The sequence below is a fragment of the Amblyomma maculatum genome, chromosome 3, assembly GCF_055883805.1.
Source record: "Amblyomma maculatum isolate TAMU_Amacu chromosome 3, ASM5588380v1, whole genome shotgun sequence".
NCBI lineage: Eukaryota > Metazoa > Arthropoda > Arachnida > Ixodida > Ixodidae > Amblyomma > Amblyomma maculatum.
The window spans coordinates 188,477,052-188,500,876 of record NC_139346.1 but is presented as its reverse complement, the minus strand read 5'-3'; the positions used below and the strand labels follow the sequence as shown (position 1 = coordinate 188,500,876).

The following is a 23,825-nucleotide window of genomic DNA, read 5'->3' as shown; positions in this document are numbered from 1 at the left end:
TAGTTTTTATTTTCTTACTCTGTGGAAAAGCTCTCTAACTACCTCCTAAGTGCAGCTGGTAATGGGAAAGTCATGCAAATTAGCAATAATATAAATATTGCTTGAAATTCACAAGTACTTGCGAGCATTGGCTGCTATCTTAGCAAAAACACAATGTTAACTGATGTATTTTCGTTGATCAACTCCTAGTACAATAAACATTCTCCTAGGATTTTCTTTGGCCTTAGTTACCATTAATTGGCTTCCTTCATACGTATTTGTGAAACAGTGCGCTCAGTTCACCACCTTTGTCTGATCACTATGGTAACATGTTTTTTAGAATGGAAGTACCTATAACATCAAACTGCTTATATGCTCACTGAACAAATTTCTAGATCCCAGTCAAACCTTCGAAACTGTAGTTGGCTTTCCTGCCTCTTGACAGACCAAAATGGAAAACATTCAATTCCACTTGAAATAGTTGCTCCATTTTAACAGTCTAAATTAGGCAAAACGGACTGCCAATTGGTTCCACGCAGGCTGAAATGGTGTACAGCAGGCATATTAAATTATGCAGGTGATACATCTTACGTACTATATGACACGACACTATATGACAATATATGACGCTTCACACCTAACAGTTACAGAAAAATGCCAAGGCCAGTGCCATAGGTGAATACCGGAAAGATTCAACTATTATATATATTTTCCTCTTAGTGGTAACAGTAACTTGTTACTCGTAATCTGCGAGTGCTTGCCAAACACTCTCCATCCCAATATTTATCTCCTAGTTATTTCCCTTTTGTGGTCCTGTTATGGGTTCCTGACCTAAGTAGACATTCGCCTGCCACTTCCAGTGCTTTGCTACCTATTGGAAACTGCTATTCTTCCCGAGGCTGTTGAACATTAACTTAGCCTTCTGCATATGAATGTTTATGCCTACTGTTCTGTTTTGCCTGTCTAGGTCATTGTTTGTAGCAGCTTGCCCCATGTGTTATGTTGCAACGCAGTGTCGCCAGCAAATTGCAGATTACTGTGATATTCTCCATCGACCCTTATTCCTTACTGCTCCCATTCAAAGTATCTGAATGCTTTCTCTTGGAAGGTCATGCTTCCTTGCTTAACACCTTTATTTATGGAGAAGCATCAATGCCGGTCAGCCACTAGTGGTATTTTCCTGTACCTTCATATATGGTTCAACTACACCCTAATTTTGCAATCACAGTTGAGGTTTCAACAGACATATGCTTTCTCATAATTAATGAATGCTATGTATTGGGGCTGGTTGTATTCCTAGCTTTTTTGCTATCACCTGGTTGATAATATAGTAGATGTGATCAGTGGTAGTGTACCCTAGCTTTTAGAAAACCTGCTTGATCCTTTGGTTGATTGAAGTTTAAGGTTGGCCTGTTGTGTTAGTAATCACTGTAGTAAAAATTTGTACATAACAGATAGTAAACTGATTGGCGTGGAATTTTTCATGTTTTTAGCATCCGCTTCTTATGGATTAAGATGTTAGCATTCTTCCAAGATTCTGGTACCAGCAATATTTCGAAGCATTGCGTATAGGGTGGCCAATTTTTCTAGCACGATATCCCCACCATCCTTGAACAAAGCTGTAGTTACCTGATCCTGCCCAACTGCTTTCCCCTTTCTCATAGCTTCTAAAGCTTTCTTAACCTCGTCCTTCGCTACTGGCGGAATGTCTTATGGCTCTTCACAACTGCCAATCTCATTATTTTCCGGACCACTTTGGCTACTGTATAGGTTAGTATAGAACTCCTCAGCTATTTTGATTGCCTGGTCGATGTTAATAATTAAGGAAGGACATTGCTCACCTTGTCTCTTAAAACATTCATCTGATTTTTACCTATGCCTGATTTCCTCTTCTTTACAGCATGCCCGAATTTATTTCTCTACAGTAGTATTATAGTTTCTTATGTCAAACAGTTAGCGCTTGCTGATTAGCTTTGATAGCTGTGCCAATTCTATCTTTTCATTTGGGTTGGAGGATGTCATATTTTGGCGATTCTTAATCAAATCTTTTGTCTGCTTATATAGTCTACTGGTATCTTGATCTCTAACATTGCAGCACCTACTTCTACCACACACTCAGTAATGATGTCTATGAAATTACTGTTCATTGTTTCTACACCAAAGTGGTCTTCCTGAGCTAAAGCTGAATGTATCTGTAGTGAGATTCTCATTTCGGCTACTTTCCCTCTGACTTCTAAATCGTTGATGGACTTTCTTACTAACATGTTCCATTCCCTTTTCAAGTCGAGACTTTTGAGACCTTGCCATCTTGCGATTACTACATCGCAAGATGGCATTGACGCGTTTGAATTGTGGTGCTGGCGAAGACTTAAGAGTTCCTTGGACTGCCAGAAGATCAAATCAGTCGATATTGTCGACCATAAACCCTGACTGCTCATTGGAGGGTCAAATTCTAAAGTTAAAGCTCAGCTACTTTGGTCATCTGATGAGAAGAGAGGAGTCGCTGGAGAAAGATTTGATGTTGGGAAAGGTTGAGGGTCGCCGGAGAAGGGGTAGGCAGTGAACGCGATGGTTAGATGGCATTCTCGAGGCATTGCAGATGAAGCTATGTGATGTTAAGAAGATAGTGAGAGACCGGAAAGCGTGGCGTGACATGGTCCATAGGGTCACGAAGAGTCGGACACGACTGAACGCCTGAACTGAACACCTTGCATAATGCCAGCATTACAACGCAGTATGAAGTCAGTTTCATTTCCAGTATCCTCGTTAGGGCTTCTCCATGTCCATTTTCAGTTCTTCCATTTGCTGAAGAAGGCATTCACGATTGATAAGTTATGTTCTGCAAACTCTACCAATAACTCCTCCTGCTATTTCTAGAGTGAAGGCTATAATTACCCATTGCCTGTTCACCATGTTTGCTTTTTGCCTCCTTAGCTTTGAAGTCATACATCAACATAGTACACTGCGTTACTTTCCCCATTGCCGATTCTACATCTTGGCAGAATCTCAGCTGACTGGTCATCATGACTACATGTAGGTATGCAGGCCTGTAAATCTTCAGTTTATACCACTTATTAAGCTTAATTATGATGCCTGTCACCCTGTTATTAATCTATAGGATCCATTTATGTTACCTGCTATATGCTTATCATTAAGGAACCCTACTCCTAGTTTTCGCCTCTCCGGCAAGCGTTGATAACACAATACATGCTTGCCCTTCAGTACAGTATATGCCTCATTTGGCATAACCTAGCTAAGCCATATATGATGTCCCATTTTATGCCCGCTAGTTACTTGGAAAGGGCTGCTGAACTAGCCTCACTAGCTAGGGCTCTAGTGCTAAACATTTCCAGGGTCAGTTTTCAATGGCAGCCTGTCGAAACCAGGCAATCTTAGCACCGTCCATTGCGTCCTGTGACGCAATGGACCCACAGGTCTGACCATCACTGTGGTCAGTTGCTCTGCAGTCGCTGGAGACTGAGGATCTGAGGTTTACCGGAGTATTCATAGGAGGTTGCGGCCAATTACTACACCAAGCTGGACAAATGTTGTTCTGGTGAGGGAGTGTATTTCCAGAGGTGTTCACCAGCATCAGGTCGCACCCCAAACCTGTTTATGAAATTCCATCGAGACGTGGAGATCTTTAATCACTGTACTTTGTCAAATACAACTATATTTGCCATAATGCAACGTAAGCATTGTTAATCCAATGTACTCTGCCCTAATCCAACTTAATCACAATAATAATTCTAATCCACACGAAATCCAACTCAGTTAAGGACAATACACCCTAATCCAACTTAATGACCTTAAACCAATGTAACCCACCCAAATCCCCTTTAATTCAATGTAATCTGCTACAACCCTCTGGCACGTGATATGTCCAAGCACTTATTCATCAATGGGTTGTGTTATGCAACAGTATACTACATGCAGCTGCAAAAAAATTACCGACGATTACGTTACTTCCTAATGCGAAATTTGAGCGCAGCAAATAAGCTGTTTCACCTTTTCGATAGATTGAGGCAAAGAAATCGAGCAACACATGTATGCGCTATCACAGAATTTTTTTTTTTCACACGTATTCCTTTAACAAAGACTCCACTAACAGTTCTTGACAGTCATGAAGGAAGCTTTGTGGTCGGCGAAATAGACTGATATATATGTTCGACTTGGTACACCAATGCTTGATTCTCAAAGACGAGATCTATACAAGTGCCTCGCGAGGTTGTCACAGCCGTGGGACGCGTTACGAGCGAGAGGAACGGGATACGAAGAGACGTCCGTGTGCTGTGCGATGTCAGCGCACGTTAAAGATCCCCAGGTGGTCGAAATTACTCCGTAGCCCTCCACTACGACTCCTCTTTCTCTTTCCACTTTCACTCTCGCCTTCCTCCCTTCAATTACGGCTTGGTTGCGGTGTCCACAGAAAACGAGACAGTTACCGCGCCTTTCCCTTCCTATAAAAAATAAATCAGTTTTTCTACGCGGTCATGCCCCGCCGGGGTGGTACAGTGGTAAGACGCCCGACTACTGTCCGGAATACCCGGGTTCGAACCCGACCTCGGCGGCTGCGTTTCGATGGAGGCGAAACGAAGAGGCGTCCATGTACTGTGCGATGTCAGCGCACGTTAAAGATCCCCAAGTAGTCGAAATTACTCCGTAGCCCTCCACTGCGGCTCCTCTTTCTCTCTTTACACTTTAACTCCCAGCTTTGGGACGTTAAACCCCACAAACCAACCAACCTTCCTCCCTTCCCTTACGGCGCGGTTCAGGTGTCCACAAACTCGTGTGACAGATACTGCGCCTTTCCCTTGCTGTGAACCAATTATTATTATTATCTACGCGGTCACGTTGTCTTGACTCGCTAGCGGCGGCAGCGGCATCAGACAGTCGCTGCTAGCGCTTCCTCCGGCGACCCCTCCCCCCCCCCCAAACCCCCTTCCTTTCCCCTTCCTTTCCTTGTGTTCTCCGGCTGCTCCGCGCTTCCTGCGAGGCTTCGGTTGCCAAGCGCCGGCTCGAACTGGGGGGATGAAAGTGGGGAGGCGCTGGTTACGAGGCCGACGCCGACGCGAAACCCAGGAACGAGCGCCAAAGAGCTGCGCTCTAAAATATTAGTTGTGGTTTAGCTCTTGTTAACTCTAGTTGAATCACGAAAGCAACGGCAGAAGCTTCTTTTGCCTGCTATATTATCCCCCTATCACGCTCTATCAGTGCTACATTATTGGGGACACTTAAGCTCATCCTTTAAGGGTATGACCCGATAGCGTAAGCTGCCAGCCCACATATAAAGTCGCGCTTCAACCAAGCTGTATGGATGTGCCTGCATGTCGTAGGGGTACCGAGAACGCAAATGGTTCTGGCTGGCTGGGGTGAGACCAGGTTGGCAGCTCCTGCCCGTGGCATAGGGGTAATGTGAATTCAAATGTCATGAAAGGCTGATTTTTTTTTATGAGGAGACCGTAGCTACGCCTCTTCACAGCGTAGCTGCGGCCACCTGAGGTCTCGCTTTGGCTGTTGTAGTATTGCTTTCACAATAAAATTGAGGGAAGCTGCCAATGTGGACTGCTTATTTGAGGTGGGGGGCTGCTCCTAGTCCATGCAGGCACACTCGTACATGGCTTGGTAATGGTCGCTTACTATTGGTGACTTGATAATGTGGCAGCTTAGGACTGTACGCTATGAGTATAATAATAATTGGTTGACAGGAAGGGAAAGGCGCAGTATCTGTCACACTTGTTTCTGTGGACACCTGAACCGCGCGTATGGGAAGGGATGAAGATGGGAGTTAAAGTGGAAAGAGAGAAAGGGGAGCCGTAGTGGAGGGCTACTGAGGAATTTTGACCACCTGGGGATCTTTAACATCGCACAGCGTCGCCTCCAAAACGCAGCCGCCGCGGTCGGATTCGAACCCGGGTACTCCAGCACAGTAGTCGGGCGTCTTACCACTGTACCACCCCTGCAGGGCGCGCTATGAGTAAAAATCGACAATGTTCGCAAAATTTCGGTGCGTAATATCACATACCTCTTTACTGATGTTTTTCTGTAGATATGCCATACATCACTTTTCTAAGTCATCTTTGATATAATGAATTTCAAGGTACAACATACTATGCCACTTTGCAACTCATCTTGATCCCGTGACTGGTGTCCCAGTCCCTACGGGACGGTAGGTCGACCCGGCATGCGGCGGGGGCTAGCCAGCCACCGTATTTTTATCTGTTGTAGGCCATCATTGCACCCGCCACCGCTTAGGTGGTGGACGACGGCTGTTGCGGCGCGCGTCTTTCTCTCCTTTTTCTTTCTTCTCTACTTCTGTACGCATGTTCGACCACCTGGGGATCTTTAACGTGCGATGTCAGCGCACGTTAAATATCGCCAGGTTGTCGAAATTACTCCGTAGCCCTCCACTACGGCTCCTCTTTCCTCTTTCACTCCCACCTTTCTCCCTTCCCTTACGGCGCAGTTGAGGTGTCCACAGAAAACAAGTGAGACAGTTACCGCGCCTTTCCCTCCCTATAAGCCCCGCCTGAGTGCAGTGGTAAGACGCCCGACTACTGTGCCGGAGCACCCGGGTTCGAACCCGACCTCGGCGGCTGCGTTTCGATGGAGGCGAAACGAAGAGGCGTCCGTGTGCTGTGCGATGTCAGCGCACGTTAGATATTCCCAGGTGGTCGAAATTACTCCGTAGCCCTCCACTACGGCTCCTCTTTCCACTTTCACTCCCGCCTTCCTCCCTTCCCTTGCGGCGCGGTTGAGGTGTCCACAGAAAACAAGTGACAGTTACCGCGCATTTCCCTTCCTATAATTCAATCAGTTTTTTTTTTCCCTTCCTATAAATCAATCAGCGGAGGTGGCGCAGGTACAGGGCCAGTAGCAGGGCCGTGCATTTTCTTTTCCTTCTTCCTACAGCCACAACAACAAAAACCTGGCATCTTTCTCCACTCTCCCCGACCAGTAACGTTGCCCCGTCCAACCTCCCGCGCGTTTCGATGTGCAAGCGGTCCCTCCCTCCTGCCACCCCGCGCCTCAATGGTTCAGTCCACAGTTCGGATTCAAGCCTGCAGGGCGTAACTGAAGGAACACTTGGCGCTAGCATCTAATTCGTGGCTATTCAGGGGCTAGTAGGCTAGTAGGCGCTCTCCGTTTTGCACCGTCGCGACGGTTGTTCGCGTCGGCTCCGCTGCAATTTGACGAAACAAAGACCACGATAAAAGTAAAAAATGACATATTTAAGAATGATAGCCGCTGGCTTTGCCAATGACATGAAAGCGCTGCAAAGAAATTTCAAAACAGTAGAGAGTGTTCGTTTCAAGGATTTCGCAATACTTTGGAAGGAGAGGCACTTCGATTTGATCTTGCGGTAAGTTTAATTCGTTGGTGACAGCGCTATCTACAGAAGATCAATATATTGTAACGCGACCATTATAACCTTTCATTTCAGCGGCCAGCAAGACGCCCAGGAAAGTCGGCTCGTGAGTACTCTTAATACGCGTTCATGCATGATGTGGGAAGTTTATCATTACGTCTTAAAATATGCGCAGTCGCTTCTCATTTCACCGTGATAAATACTTCGCGACCTCCCGACGGTTGCACTGTGACGGGCAAATGTTTTGAGGTGCATGAATATGTCGTCCAGGACGCACAGAAATGAAAATGCTCGTCTCTGCTAAGCGCATTCGTCTTCTGCAGTGGGACTGTCCGATACTGCGTGTGCGACTGTTGCACATTGTTCGTTTACATAGTGCTCTTTTCGGTATCGACCTGCACCACGTCGGCTCCGCCTGTTTCGATTGTAGTAGCGGTAAATGTCATTTAAGCCTCGAACAAGCGGTATATTCGTGCATCGGAAGTTGCGTGGATAACGTGGGTACCAAATTTATAATGGTGAGTTTAATTTTCGAGATTTTATCGCCGAGTTTGTGCCGACCCCGCAGTGACGCTAGGCTTAGCGGCAACATGTCGGGAGGCCGGCCGGAAGGTCCCGAAGCCGTGCTCCCAAGATGACGACCTAACGGAGTCGGTCAGAAACCCGAGGATCGTCGGAGTCTGAAGGATGGGAGAAGGCGACTGCAATCACCGTAATATTTTGAGCAAGAAAAAGTGCCAAATGGCCTCATTTTAAGGGTCAGGAGAATGCATTTGCCATGCTATCTGTTCAAGAAAAGGTCCGACGTAGGTACTAGTACTGTTGCCAAGTGGCGCGGGTGGGGTTCTTTGTTGCCCTCGGATGACCATCAGAGTGCGTCCAAATGCCTATCTGCGGGTCGGAGCGTCCTACCGGTGGCAGTACAAAAGAGGCAATAGGAGGCCAAGCTCGCTGCGTAAGCCGAAAAGCAAAAGCAGCAGTGTTATGCGTTGACAGAATCCGAACGTTGTTGTTGTGACTGTAAACGCGCGGGCCTGCTACCGGCTCTGTAGCTGAGCCACCTCCGCTGACTCGTGCGGACAGGAGAAAGCAGAGAAGAAAGAAAAAGATGAGGGAGAGAGACGCGTGCCGCAACAACAGCCGTCGTCCACCACCGAAGCAATGGCGGGTGCAATGACGGTCCACAACAGATACAAATTTGGTGGCTGGCTAGCCCCCGCCGCAAGCGGTGTTGGCCTACCGTCCCAGCCCCGTAGGGCCAGGAGTGGCGGTCGTCGAAAGGGCCGTTGCGCCTGGGTTCAAATTTATCTGGATGCGAACTTATCCGGTTGGAGTAGCATAGAAACCAAAGTTTGGCGGCATTTTTCCTTTCTGGGCTCATGGAGCGAAAATCAGCGCGGGAGCTATGCGTTGCATCTGTACGCTGATATGTCGCTCGCAAACAGCGGACTTGTGTGGAGGGAGATTCATAATTAAAACGATTCATCATGATTGGCAATGAATAAAAGTTAGACATCGATAGATTGAACGGCTAATGCAATTATGACTAATGATGATTAATAAAATAATGACTTGTAATGACCAGTATGCCAAAATAACTTGTAATGACCGCAACTGAATGGAAACGAGTAAATATACTTACGGTGAGTGGTAACGACTACAGTGACTAGGCAGGACTCATGACTGCTGATGACTACGAAACGACCAATACGTCAAACGACGTGAAATGAGCGCCACTGATTGGAAATGAGTAAAAATGCTTAGCTATGAGTGGTAATGACAATGACCAGGCATGACATGACTACGAAACGACCAATATGTCAAAGGACATCAATGATCGCAACTGACTAGAAACGAGTAAATGTGCTTAGCGATGAGTGATGATTACAATAACTAGGCATGACTACGGAACGACCAATATGCAAAACGACGACTTGAAATGACCGCAACTAACTGGAAATGAGTAAAATGACTAGGCATGACTCATCATCTGCAAGTGACTACGAAACGACCAGTGTCAAACGACTTGAATTGACCACTTTTGCGTTCTAGTGATTTCAAACGACAGAGGAACGATTATATAGCTTTTGTTTTCATCCCTCATGTGACGTAGACTTGATTTTTACGTCACCACCATCGCTCGCGGCTGTTTTATTTATTTTTACCCTTAAGGCAGGAAATTGAAGAGGGGAGTGGATACAAACAAGAAGCTTGTTTACAGGGTGTTTATGTTGCTACTCATACAATTTTAGCTAAAGCAGTACAAAAAAATTTGATGACCGGTGACGGAGGCAGTATAGGCCCGGGAAGGTGGTTCCAGTCCTTTACTGTCCGTGGAATGGAAGAATCTGCTGCACATTCTTATGACAATGATTAATTCGTGACGACAAAATAACAGCTTGAGGGGCAAGTTGGTGCTGCATCATTGTGTTTATTGCGCCATATTTCTGGATAATTCGTGATGATATATACGATGAAGGGGGCACAAGATCGCTACGCAGGATGGCGTTATGATACATTATTTTGTGAAATAAACAAAGACGAGCGTACTTACGACGAGAAGCAAGGGACGTTAACTGCTATGTGTCTTTCATGGACGTTCGCTAGCAGTGCGTTTGTAGTCCTGAAGGACGCAGCGAAAAGAGTTATCAGTGATATGGTTATCCGCGGTGGGACTCAAAATGGACATAGCATATTCTAACTTAATGCGAACTAACGATTTACAAAAGAAAAGTTTGTGAGCAGAGAAGTTACGACGAAGATAACCAAGGGCGCGATTGGCATTTTTAATTATGGAATTGATGCCAGATCACTTGTTATGTGGATTCCTTGATAACGGTATGATGTCACCTTTTCCAGTGCAATGTCAAGGTCGCAAGAAATGGGATGAGTCGAAACGTGCAAGATACGCAATGCTTTACATTTAGTGACGTTTAATTTGATTGGGAGAAATATGGGAGAGGCCTTCGCCCTGCAGTGGGTATGGTCAGGCTGATGATGAATTTTATTGACCATGTGGCGCACCAGTCGCAAATTCCATTAAGATCTTTTCGCAAGATTTAATCGCCGTCAAGGCCATTAATTTCACACACACACATAGAATTGTGTGTGTGTGTGTGTGTGTGTGCGTGTGCGTGTGCGTGTGCGTGTGTGTGTGCGTGTGTGCGTGTGTGCGCGTGTGTGCGCATGTGTGCGTGTGTGCGTGTGTGTATGTGTGTGTGCATGTGTGTGTATGTATGTGTGTGTGCATGTGTGTGTGTATGTGTGTGTGTATGTGTGTGTGTATGTGTGTGTGTATGTGTATGTGTGTGTGTATGTGTGTGTGTGTGTGTGTGTGTGTGTGTGTGTGCGTGTGCGTGTGCGTGTGCGTGTGTGTCAGAGAGAGAGAGAGAGAAACAAAAGAGGGCCTAAGACGGACCCCTGAGGAACCCCAGAATGAACGACTGAAAATGACAAATGAAGGTTATTCGCTACTAAAAATTGTGTGCGACTGCAAAAGAAATATTCGAGCCTTAATATATTTGGGTGAATATTGAGCTTGCTAAGTTTGACAAGGAATAGCTTATGACACACTTTCTCAAAAGCCTTAGAAAAGTCTAGAAAGATGCAATCCGCGCATGAGCGACGATAAAGAATAGTATGAAGTTTCTTCGTGAAAGTAGGGAGTTGTGTCTCACATAAGAATGACTTATACAAAAGTCATGTTGAGTGTCAGTGAAGGAGGAGTTAGATTCCAGAAAGTTGATTGCATTAATATACAAGACATGCAAGACAGGCCTAACCACCTTCCTGACCGTCTACTCAGTCTGAAGCACAGACGTCTCGATCGCTGCTGAAATATTTTAGAGGGAATAGTTGAATAAAGTTTCGTGCTCTTCAGGAACTTGACGTTAACCAAATCAGCGCCGCGGCTTGTAGACAATTTAAGACTGTATATTAATTTTTGAATACCTTCGAGCTTGATCACTGCATCCGTCACTGAAAAACGGCAATGATTCACTGAGGGCAACGTGATGGTTGAAGAAAAAAAAATTGTCGCAAAATTTTTCTTTTAGTACCTTAGGGCAATCAGTATCTGCAATAGCAGAACCGTTTACATCAAAAAGTTTGAACGATCTCTATCGATGAATAATGACATGCCAACACTTTTTTTTTTCTTTTTGATCATTTGCGAGCATGTTAGGCAAGGTGTACTGTAGAAAATGAGCCTTGGCATTTTTCATTGCGCGATACATCGCGCTATTGGCTGCATGATAGGCCTCCCATTTTGAAATAGACTTCTTTGGCAGTACGGTAAAAACGTTTCTATTAGAAAGCCTCTTTAAGTGTCCATTAGTACCACAGTGCCTTTGCATGCGTTGTAATGGTGCGTAGAGGGATACAGCTTTCAATAAGTTCCTTAACACTAGCGGTGAATATGCCCAATTCGTTTCCGTTCTTCGGCGATCAAATTCTGCAAGAAATACGCCGAGAAAAGAAGAAAGTTCGTCGTTGGCGGCCTGAAAGTGAGCTTTACTATAATGGAGAATTCGCTTGACCTTTTTATCGTTATATGACGGTTGGACTGTTAAGACTAGAAGAGACAAGCGAATGGTAGACCGAGAAGGCAGGCTAAGTTTGAGACAAGATCGGAATGCGATGTTAATACTAAATCTAAAATGTTGGCAGAAGAACCAGATATTCGGTTTGGTTGTGGTACCAACTGAGGAAGGGAAAAAAAGTGAGCAGAGGTCTAAAAACTCGTTACATTTTTACAAAGGAAATCTTTTTGAAATTAGTTCGGAAGACCATGCGAGATCAGATAAGTTGAAATTGCCTAGTAAAAATATAGGAGCTGCGGAGTGTAGCGCAACAAAGTTGAGCGCGTCTGTAGTTCAGATGTGAACGTCAACGAGTAATTGGAAAGTCGATAACATACGCCAAACAAGTATTTTTTGTGGCTCATTTTCACGCGTGTCCTAATGGATTCATGGCTAGTTTGCACTGAAATGTGATATGATGTTATAGCTTTAGATATAGCTAGCTAGCATGGTACCACCTCCTGATCAAACTGAGAACCGGAATAAATCGTCAAATATCTCATTGTCATGAACGTTAGAATGAAGCCATGTTTCGGTTACTGGGATATCAGCCTCTCACGTGTCGACAGCTGAAGCAAATGATTCGCGTTTATCACGAATGCTTCTAGCATTCGCCAGCAGAACGGATGTGTATGTGACGGTGATAAAGGTAGTCCACTTCCCGTCGTGCCATGCTATATAGGCTTCCTTCGCTTACTGTTAATGTTTTCATCCTAGGGGAGAGGGCGATTCAGAGTGCTTTCGACAAAAGATTGGGCTTGCAGTTCCTCAATGCTATCGGATTCTGAATCAAAGACGCAGCATCTTTTATTAACGACCAATTAACTTATGTCGCAGGTGGTAGTTTGATGACTGCGGCAAGCTCTTCGCGAATCCTGTTAATTTCTTGCGTGCTAAACGGGTGGCTGGGGAAAAATCTTTTGATACGGAAAGATTCACGTCGGCAGCCTTGAATGCAGGTCCAATACCTTCATGTTATCTTTGAAGAAAGAAAATTTGATAGTAATAATGGGGAGACACTTCGACGATGAAAAAGTGCCAAGACCATGGGCACGTTCAATACTTATTAGTATGGATTCTCCGCCTAATAGGTCTGACAAAGCAGCATGTTTTTTTTTTTTTTTTTCTTCAGTCCCATTCCATGATTCGCGTGCATCAGGAATGCCATGCACGAACAAATTTCTTCGCGAATGGTCTTCCAGACTATCCAAACGAGACTGCAGTGCTGCGTTATCTGATGTCAGACGGTTGGTGGTGTCCTTATTTGAAACCTGCTCAGGTTCTATGTATAGTATAAAGAATCTTAGCTGTCGATTCGAGAACGTCGAGGCGATTAAACGCATCTTATCTTTTGCTTTCCAGTAATGCCTGATTGTCTTTGATGATTTTAGCTTCTGCGAAGAGCTGGCTTTGGCTTTTAGTCAATCCTAAGGTCCGGTTGTTGACGCGGTTAAGCATAGCTAACAGACTCTTCGGGATCAGTATCTGTCTCGTCATTTGTATTTAAGCTGTCGGAGCGCAGCTTGGGTGGGCCGGAATTGCTTTCAATATCGCCGCAACAAAGAAGCAGTGCACGCGTCACGGCAACACATTCACTGAAGGTGACGAACAGCGCCCGCGGACATGGGAGTAGTAACAGAAACCGATTGTCTGGTTTCTTGACACGAAGAGAATAAAATACTAACCTGCGGAGCATACAGCAGAGTTGCGTTAGCCATGGTGCCGCGATGGCTCCTCTCATGTCCACTGAAAGTGCGGTCGAGAGATGTGGCCGGCTTAAGTAGTCCACCAAGCTGCAGTCCCAGATCCGATGAACACGTGTGGTGAACTGAGAACAGCATCGATGACAGACGGACCTTCCAACAATGCGCACGCAGGGGAAGATTCTTCTTTATCCGGAGACGCGGTGCAAAAGCAGGGCTTGTCGTGCAGCACGGCGAGGCCAGTATGAAGGACGTTGCCAGGGCCACTAGAACCTGCGGAGCATACATCAGAGTTGCGTTAGCATCTATATCGCGGCACCACCACTGATACCACTGATGTATCGCGGGGTAGAGAAAGTTCAGACATTGAAGATATAAACGAAAAGGTCCATTCGGACAAAGGTTTTTGATTGGAAGTTATTAAATGAAAGGGGGAGATGCTACTCAGCGACCCACAGCTGAGGGAGTGGGCCCGGGGAGACTTCACGTATCTCCCCTGGGACGTAGCGGAAGGGATTGGTTGTAGGGGAAGGGGAAGTAGGAATAAGGATAGGGTTATGGGAAGTTGGAGGAGAAGGTGGGCAGCGTAGGATTTTGACTGACAAACAATTCGAGTCTAGCTTCCATACGGGCCTCCGTAGAGGGCGAGCACTCGCTCTTAGCCGAATGTGCGGCCCTCGGCCCTAAGGTGATTCCACCACCACAAGGCGTTTGCCGGGTCTCCGGCGTCTGAGACAGGTTCCCTTCATGAAGCCGCTTTTGAGGTTCCCCGTCCCCCAAGCCCGGTTCCCCCACCCCGACTCTAGTTGAAATACTAGAGAGGTAGACTTCGCTTGGCGTTCATCCCTACTATCGTAGCGCCTTCGGCGCAAAAAAAAAAAAATGGAATTTATATGTTCTCAATCAATCAATCTACTACAGGGTACTCGTCAAGTGAACAGACTTTAATCTGGCGCACTCTGATGGATACTCTTCCCCGGTTTCCGCCCGACAGTGCATGTTGGAAGGTATATTGATCAGCATTAAGTTCGCTTTACTCCCATCCATTGCATCATGCCGGAGGGCCTGCATTCTACAGAGGATGCTTCCCGCGTCAGCACTTGGCGAGTTGTTCGCCGGGCTACAAACAGTTTCCGAGGTCGGGTCCCCGCCGTTCCAGCACCCCTACTTGTGCCGGTCGCATTCAGTGCATTACTAAGTGCTTTAACACTGTTATGTGCCCTTACTCCCTCCCGGCACCACATTCGGAGTGTGTACTCTGCCATTAGGCCTTTCCGTACTAGGCGTTCCGCCTTTTTCTATCAGTCCTTTCCCACGTGTCGGTCTAATTACTAGCTTTCTAGCTATTCTCCACCATCCTTTCCACTCTGTCAAGCCAAAGGTGAGTTCCCCAGAACCCAAGCTTGGTTCGCCCCAGCCGCAAGCTTCCGTCGAGGCACCGTTCTCTTCGGCAACGGAAACCAACGCGTTCGCGACTGGGTAAAGCATTTAGGCACGAGGGGAATTTTCAATCCAAGATACAGAGTCAGCTAGCTGCGTTTCCCTCGGCCTGCCGACCAACCTGAATACTGAAGGCGAGCCCAGCATCCGAAATCAGCTAGCTGCGTTTCCTTGCGTACTCCGCGGCTAGGCCGCCTTTCCCTCGGCCTGCCGACCAACTTGGGTACTGAAGGAGAGCCCAGCATTCAGAAGCCAGCTAGCTGCGTTTCCTTGCGTACTCCGCAGCTACGCTGCCGTTCCCTTGGCAGCGGGCAGGGTGTTCCCTTGGCCTGTCAACCGACTCGAATACTGGGCTCAAATTTCCGGATTACACGCGCCCCGCCCAGACCAACTCTGGACCTGCCGCCGCAACCGGCAACGGGCTAACGTGTGCATGGCATGCTCGCAATGCCAAGGGAGTACGCTGGGGACTCCCCGGGGATTTGCCACCCCACAGTATGGGCCCCGGCTAAGCCCATACCGACCGCTGGCTGTCAGTCATTGAGCAAAGCCAGGCAGCCGAAACCACCTTGGCCCACTCAACGTGCAGGGGGGACCACGTGCAGGTCGCCAGATCGGATTTACCCCCCCCCCCCCCCCTCCCCAGGAGCTCTAGGCAGCAGAGCTCCCTCTTGCACTTTTGCACCGCGGTAGATTTGAAGCGGGAGACTAACGCGCTCGCTATGCCGCCAACCGCTGCCTCCGGATTGGACAGTTCAAGTGGCAATGGTTTCCTGGCCTATATAAGCAAGAGCGCTACCTCTTGGAATGAGACCGTCGACAGCGTCCATCGAGTGCAGTGCTACTCGCCCGGAAAGGACGCGGCGGAATCTCCCTGGCCATCGATGTGCGACGACAGTCGCGTGTGGCCAGTAGCTTTCGGCCACCGTGCCGAGGCTCTGGTCTGTACCATGAATGCCAGTACGCAAGAGACTGGTGAGCATGAGAAAAAAAATGTCTTTGCGAAAGGCTACGGAAGCCGAGGTCGGCCGCCGCTCATATTTTGGTGCAACTAAGAACCGCGTGGTGCTGTAATGTACGCAGCGCTGCTTTACAAATGAAGGACGAGAGAAAAAAAAAACTTGAACGGAGTAGAACGGACGGCGAGACGACGCCACTGATTTGCATAAACTAGAGCACCATCCTGTCCATATACGAAGTTATACAACTGCAGCACCGGTACTTGTACTTTGCGGTTGATGTTTTCTGTGTTCTCCAGGAAATCTTAATGATTCGGCCTCAACCTCCTTGTCATGTTTTGTACACGCCACTGTATCTGATGTGACCATGCCTCCCCCCCTTTTTTTTTTCCTTGCAGTTTATGGAGGAGATAATCTCAATCGTAGTCAAGCTCTGGCAACCCATGTTCTCGTATCAAGAAAACGTTTTCGGCCTTTATTTGCTGTACGCACTGCACGCCACCCAGCCGATGAGGCCGAAAATAAAGGTTGGTTGCGATTAACCTAGAGCGTTGAAGCGCTAGATTATATAGCGTTGTTTTGATTCAGACATATCGTCACGCAGACTCGGCTAGGGCCGCAGTCACACAGTGGCCGTTGGCATGCATACATGACTCTTTGTTTATGCTGATGATGATGGTGGATTTTAACGGCGCAAGGGCGTCTCAGGCCAAAGAGCGCCAAACACAAGGTTAGCAGCCTACTCAAGCTGATGTAATGTGCTAAGTTGTGATGTTCCATGAAGGGATAAAAACAGTGGTGTATAGGGCCTAAAAAAAATTCATTCACTCTAAGATCACTAAAAACAGTGGTGTATAGGGCCTAAAATTCATTCGTGATATATCATGAGCTGTGAAAAAAAAAAAAAGAAAGAAAATGTAGATGCTTTAAAAGATCTCATCCGTCTTCTCAAGGAGGAACGGGTTGAGACCCACGTCGATAAGAAATTCCATGTAAAAAGCCTACTTTCGATAAGAATCTGAGCACACGATTTAAAGGAAACATTGGGTTGTCACCAATAAAAATGGATGGGTAAGCAGGTATTTGGTAAGTGTAGAGTGAGGGAAAATGACGTCTCCTTTCTGATTCGAGTTGTGCACATATAATTAAAACATGAATGACAGTAAGCAGATCACTACATCTCAAACAGTGTGGTGCACGCTTTGTTTATGCTCTTACTATATATTGAACACATGACCGCGCGTCAGAGAAGGGTGACGCTTGAAGCCACAACCTGGTGCCAGCATTTCCGGAGAGCAACTCGCCACTAGAAACCCTAGCCTATATGGCCGCCCTCACCGAACCCCAAGCACATCGGTCGGGGTAGCGTTCACGAGAAACGGTCTAGTTTCAGAATTTGCGTTAAGTGTAAGGTTGCTGTTTTCATGTTCGGAGTATGCTGCCTCACTGACTGATCGATGCAAACCGTATTTGCAGATAAGGGTGAAGATTTCCGATTGGAACCACTTGGATGATCTTCTCGCGAGAGCTACCAACAGCGGCGATCTGGATGTGTGCTACGCCATCCACAAAATGCGTGTGGGCAAATGCTTTCACTTTGTTGCCTCCGTAAAACGGGTATGTGAAATCATTGGTCAGTACATTTTTTTTTTTTACCATGTGGCATGATGTCGGGGAGGAGGACAAGTGGGATGCTGCAACCCGTCTCCCTCTCTCCCCTCACGCACATCCTGTTCTTCATGCCGTCATCCTGACACTGCAGCATGCTTTACTTTTCTACTGGCAGTCAACTATGGGAAGTTAATTTGGAGCAGAAACGTTAGTCCCGAGTCCGAAATTTCGCGTGGACACGTTCCTGGCACTTAAGCCGCGCGCTCTGATCTGTCACTACCAAATATTCGCAGCACACGCTAGCTTTTACAGAGCGGCTCGTGAAAGTGTGCCCCTTTGCGATGCCTTGCGCAAGGTGAGCGTTGGCGCGCGAAGGCGTGCGCGTTTGTTTCGCGAGTCGCCGCATCCACTGCGAGCGGTAGGCTGCCAGTATGATGGCGGGCAGCCTGTCGCTGTGGGAATTCCATGCCGCCGCTAGCCTGGTTGCACCGTAATCACGCTTCTAGGTTACAGAGAAGCTCATCTCTTGGAATGCATCTTTATATCGAATTATCGATATATATCGAACTAACTCTCGATTCTTTTCGAGTTCGATATACTATGTGATGCCGGCGTGACCTAATAGAAAGCGAAATAGTTTGACATCACCTTGAACGCTGCACAAAGTACGGCTGCGTCAAAATTTTGTTGCGAATTCACGCCTGCATTAAGGCGAAAGTTTTTAATGGCTCATGACTCGCCACCGTGTCCGTGCGCAAGCAGCGAGCGTCCGCGAGAAATGTCCCACTTCGTGGCGAGATTCCGCGGTATTCCACTTGTAAATAAATCATCCCGATGACGTTGTCAGAAAATAAAAATCATGTCCCCACCGCGAATCCAAACTCCATCCCTCGGATCCCGAGCAGAGCGCTTTAACAAAGTGCGCCACGCCTGTCTTTTTTAACGTGGTATTTATTACATTGAAACAATGTCCTATTGTTTCACTGTAATAAATATAATGTTGAAAAAAAAAAAAAAACAAGTCATCAGAAGTCACCGATGCCTGGGAATGTGAAATGCACAGCACAATTATTGTCTACGTGAGGATGATATAGCGGGATTCCGCGATTGACAGATACTGCGCCTTTCCTTTCCTGTAAACCAATTATAGAACGCCAATGTGCACCGCCGTGGTGGTGCAGGGGTAAGACGTCCGGCTACTGTGCCGGAGTACCCGTATTCGGTCAGGGCTTTCTGGCCGGTTCATGCACGTGTACAGCTCTAAACTGCTCATATTCACAAAACGGCACCGGCGATTTGATTTATTGTTTGACATTGATTTTATCTGGGAACGTCTCTTTTACGGCCGTTTGCAGATGAGTCCAATTTGTACGGAGTTCCAGGCTGAAGAAGGTGAAGACGGTCTTTGCCTGAGCTACGGTGTGTTTTCCAGAGTGGAAAAGATATGTTCCGCCTTACAGGTACGACACGGAGCGAGACCGAAATTCTTTCTGTTTCTCGAATATAACAGCACCTGCATAGTTCATGGGCGTTTCGCGGTGTTTCTTTATAGTTACTAACTATCATTTTTTGGTGTACTGATCACTGCATCAGTTTCTTCATTCATTTTAAGGGCATTGCAAAGAGAAATTACTCCGGCCACTCGGCTTTTTGTTGTCGGTACATCATTTTTGGTAGACTACATTTTGCTATGTTTGCCTGTTCATTTTCTATTTTACTTTTTGTCGGCATGGTTGTGATTTGGTTAGACTATTGGCGACACCTTTTTTAGCTGCCTAATTTCTCCAGTATCTTATCCGAACGAACATTGGATATCTGTGCTTCTCTGCAGTGGCAGTGGGCACTGTTGTGGTGCTACAGAAGACCAGAAAGTGTGGATGATCATGCGGCACTACACATTAAACGCAGATTTCTTCGGGTCGTTGGAAATAATTGACGTGGGCGCAGGCAGCATTCTTATAGGTAAAGTTTCTGTCAGGAAGAGCCGGCTGTGACAACCACAACGCTACTGTAGCATCTCTCCGGACTCCTCCGCTTTCTGAAAATTTCACGCTTTAAATATCACTACTGAATTATGTTGCGTTCGCTACTGGCGATAAACTGATTATGCTATAGTTGCCGAACGTCATTGAAAGGCATTCGTGAAACCCAGGAAGGTTTCGTAAATGTGAGTTCGGAGTTCCTGCTGAACCGGAAATAGTGCCTTGGTATGAACTCTATTTTATTTCCTCGAATAGCTGCACAGGGAACTGTTTTTATACAGCCCAAGGTTAGAAAGCAGGGATACAATAGCTCAGTTCTTAATAGCAGCGGCAAGTTCACTACGATGAGATGTTTACCCACTGCAGGCGCTGTCGGCAACGCATCAGAAGTACACGGAACTGAAGACGCTTCAAACCGATCCTTCCGTGAAAAACCTTTCCATGGTCAAGGAAAACATCATTGAAGACATCATCAAGTGAGTTCAGCATCGACGCATATTCAGACGGTCTCTGAAGATCATTGCTCATAGACATGCGTGCCTAATCGCAACTAATTATTCCTGCATGATAAGCGGAGCGCACTTTTTGAACGTGTGCTTCTCGCAAGGTGCATATTCCTGACTGCTCGAGTTTCATAACAAACGTTTCTCTACGCAGGGAGCTCGCAGACCTCCAAACCGAGTACAAGGTGAGTACAAGGATGAACGAGAAAAGGCAATGAGTTATCTCTAGAAATATCTACTTTGTGGACATCGGCACAGCAAAATTTCTTATGAGAATAATAATACGTAGGGATTATAAAGGCCAGTTCAGCTTACTACTTGTTCTCTTGTCGAATGGTGACCCTCCGGGTTGCGATTTGTGTAGTATTAAATGTTTTGAGCGAGATTATTTTAGCAGTATTCCACTGTTCGCTTTCTGCCAGAAACTCGTGCGAACTTGCCAGTCGTGGCAAGCGGTAAATCTCGCTAATTCTCAGTGTCTTAGTTTCCCTCGCAGTTAAGGCCCACCTTCATTTCAGGCGGAATAGCAGTAGTGGAAAAAAAAAAAAAAAGATACTTTATAATGTGCTCTCGATTTGCCGCTTTCAGTAGCTGCCACTTAGTGGAACACCATTTCATGATTGGCATGCAACGGTGTTGACGTTCAAAAAGGTGTGAACCTGGCAGCACGCTGGGAATCACTGTTGCTGTTGCCTCTAAAGCAAGCAGAATACGAATTCGAGAATTAGAATTCGAAAGCGCGAACGAAGCAGTGCGTCATGTGCAATCGTGCATTCCAGTCATGCGCGACGCAGTTCGCTTCGTGCTGCGCATGTGTGCCATGGCTTGCGGTGCACGAGACGCCTAGTGGATATATAATAAGCGAATGAGCGCAACTGAGCTCGGTATGTAGGTAAGGGTCTCAGATGCCTAAGCGAAGGGATGGCACACTGGACAGAAACAGTATCAATGCCAGCCTAAGTGTGTCACGTGACGCGTTTTCGAACCATGTTATCGCTGACGTCCTGAACGAATATAACAAATCGACGAACATATGGGCAATACCGATCAGGACTTGTATCTCTGGCGAAACGGTATTGTTGGATACTTTCCCATCACTTGCACGGGGAACAATAAGGATAGTTACCGACAACGAATATGGAAAAGTTGAAATGTATGCGGACTCTTTAGTAGGACGTCAGAATAATCACGTGGAAATAATGTGGGACATGATATAAAAAACACAGAGGTGGTGTGCATTTGCATATCTTCCTAATGTACAGGGCCGTTCTTCCCATATGCAGTCGTAATTTACCGCGCTAAGTGAAAGACCACCCGACAAAGTTAGAAAAACCAGCCGTATGAACTTACGTGCCTGGTGGCATGTCTGACTAGTTCGGTTGGTTAGATTAAGGTTGGTTAGATTTCGTGTGGTGCCTGAAATGACTGCTTCTGACAATTCGGCTGCTGTAAAATTCCACTATAACGGTCAACATTTCCCGCAAGGTTTTTCGTATTCATTCTAAAAATGTTTGCATTTACATTCTACGGCAGTAAGTTAATCGCTGCGAGCGAAGCAATAACATTAAAAGAATTACTCGTGGGAACATTAGACTACAATCCCATCAATATGTTAAAATGAACGGTATCTACGGTATATCCGCAGTTTCGTCACGGTAAGAAGCATATAACAATACCTAATAAGTTGGACTTGAAACTTTGAGATTAGTGGGACTAGTGCAACTATTTTCCCGAATTTGTAGTTAGACACGGTCTCAAAAACTCGATGTTTATATGATCGCTTCGCCTCACTGCACTGCCACTTTACTATCAGTGCCTCTATGGTGCTCAACTGCGTATTTCAGGCACTTTTTGGCGAGATTTACCTTGGTTTCCCAGTCGAAAAAAACTACAGAACTGTGTCAAAAATACGACAAAATATCCTGTAGTTCCGTCGTAATCATCGCGTTTTTCTGTAATTCTGTAGTACTTTTCTGTAGTTCTGTAGTTTTTCTGTAGTATATTGCTGTTGTCTGTAGTCCTGTTGCACGGTTGTGTTGTAACTACAGAAATTTCTGATGTTATTACAGAATGTTCTGTTGTCACAACAGGTTTGCCGTCAAAAACCGCACAGAAATTCTGTCGTAACATCAGAAAATTTTCTGTAGTTCTTTCCGACTGGGATTCTTAAACTAAATGTCACGCTGTCTTTTTTTTTATTTTTAATTTTCCGTTCCGCATGCGGTGCCTTATGTTCTCAACTCTGTACCTCCAGAATTCCGCCAGAACGAGTCCCGACGAGAGCGAAGAGGACTTCAGCTCAGACGACGAGCGCGCCGCAATTTCACGACGCGAGGCGCTGCGCCGGAAGGCGTACCGCACCAAATCCCAGACACGCAAGAAAAGGCGTTCTCGTCAGCTGTTGGACGAAGCAAGCTGCTCTGGTTCAACAGAGGACTCTGTACCGCCTGCAGGAAATGGAGCAAACCAGAAGAGAAAGTCCGCATCGTCTACGTCAGGCGCCGGCAAAAGCCGCAAGAAGAAAGTCTCATCTACTGTCGAAACCTCTGTGCCACCTTCAGTAAAAGGAGGAGGACGGGTGAGAAAGCCAGGAACCTCCGAGACAGGAAGAGGTAAAGTCCAGAAGAAGCAAAATTCAGGTTCAGCCAAGACCTCAGCGCCACCGGCAACGAAGCGAGCCGGTGGGAAGAAGCAGCCTGCATCATCTGTCTCAGGGGCTGGGAAAAGAAAGAAAGAACACGACGAATGAGAAGCCCTTTCATTCGCAACAAGTTGATCTCTCCAATGGTGGCCTTTCTTAGCCAGGAAAGGTTCGGCGAAAAGCGCCTCACATGAGAGTCCAGGGTTTTCGCTTTCATGCACGTATAGCGTTTTTTTTTTTGTGTGTGTTTATGTGTTAATGTTAACGGGCTGCAAGCAATGCAGCCTGTAGTCTGTTCTATTCACGCATTCCAAACACGTGTTATGTGCTTTGTCTGCGGTATCCGATAGGAATGGGAACTGCGCTTTGAAGTGCTATCAGTGCAACAGCTTTCAAGTAATGAGAAATCAGGATTGATGTAAACTGCTTTATATTTCGTTGCATTTTTCACTTTGGTGCGTGGAATTCTGAATAAACCGTGTTATTAATTTGAATGTGGTTTTTGACGTACGACCTTGACGTACGAACGTGCACGTTTCTCGCGCTTTTTTTTTTTTTTGTCATTGCGTGCTTATCGCAGCGTCGTGTACCGCTTATGTTTACAAGGTGATCCGATCTTGCTTCTGTTGTGTAGATAGTCGCATAGATAAAACCGCATTCGGGGAGAGCGCCCTGTTACTGTAAATCGTTTCGGCCATAGTAAGAATGCTGACGAGCATAGAAGCACCGTCTGCCAGTCTCTCGAGGAATTGGCTTTCCCTCAGCAAACACAAATGTGTGGCGTAGTGCACTTTACAGGAGCAAATCAAGAATGATGAAAGTCATTGCTCGTCGCGTGTAGAAATAGATTAATTCTATTCAGTTTTTTTTTTTCCTTCTAGCTAGCGCACGTGGTAAGTTGCACATGTACTAAGGCAGCGTAGAACGTCCGAACAAGCCGAGTAGCTCTCCGAAAAATTCATCGCACACATCACTAAGCCGTGGACCGGGGAGCGAGTTGCTTGTTCATGTTTTAAATTTATTAATATTACCTACAGTCAGCACGTGCAGGTAATTTA

At 46.4% G+C, this 23,825-nt stretch overlaps 2 protein-coding genes across 8 annotated transcripts in view; one reads left to right on the top strand and one right to left on the bottom strand.

Moving 5' to 3' along the window:
* Positions 1 to 23,825, bottom strand: part of LOC146197217 (uncharacterized) — a 129,869-nt gene that overhangs the window by 74,509 nt on the left and 31,535 nt on the right. For 5 of the 7 annotated variants that reach the window (XM_084599009.1, XM_084599013.1, XM_084599011.1 and 2 more), the window contains exon 2: positions 13,614 to 13,904. In XM_084599009.1, the coding sequence (XP_084455135.1) occupies positions 13,614 to 13,904 (291 nt within the window). Of the gene's footprint in view, positions 1 to 13,613; positions 13,905 to 23,825 lie in introns of those variants that run through there. The other 2 variants (XM_084599014.1, XM_084599016.1) reach the window with 1 other exon arrangement.
* LOC146197218 (uncharacterized) lies at positions 16,428 to 23,009 on the top strand. Its single transcript, XM_084599017.1, has 6 exons — positions 16,428 to 16,557; positions 17,507 to 17,647; positions 18,997 to 19,101; positions 19,990 to 20,099; positions 20,281 to 20,311; positions 22,381 to 23,009. The coding sequence occupies exons 1-6, from the start codon at positions 16,432 to 16,434 to the stop codon at positions 22,873 to 22,875; spliced, it is 1,008 nt and encodes a 335-aa protein (XP_084455143.1). The 5' UTR covers positions 16,428 to 16,431; the 3' UTR covers positions 22,876 to 23,009.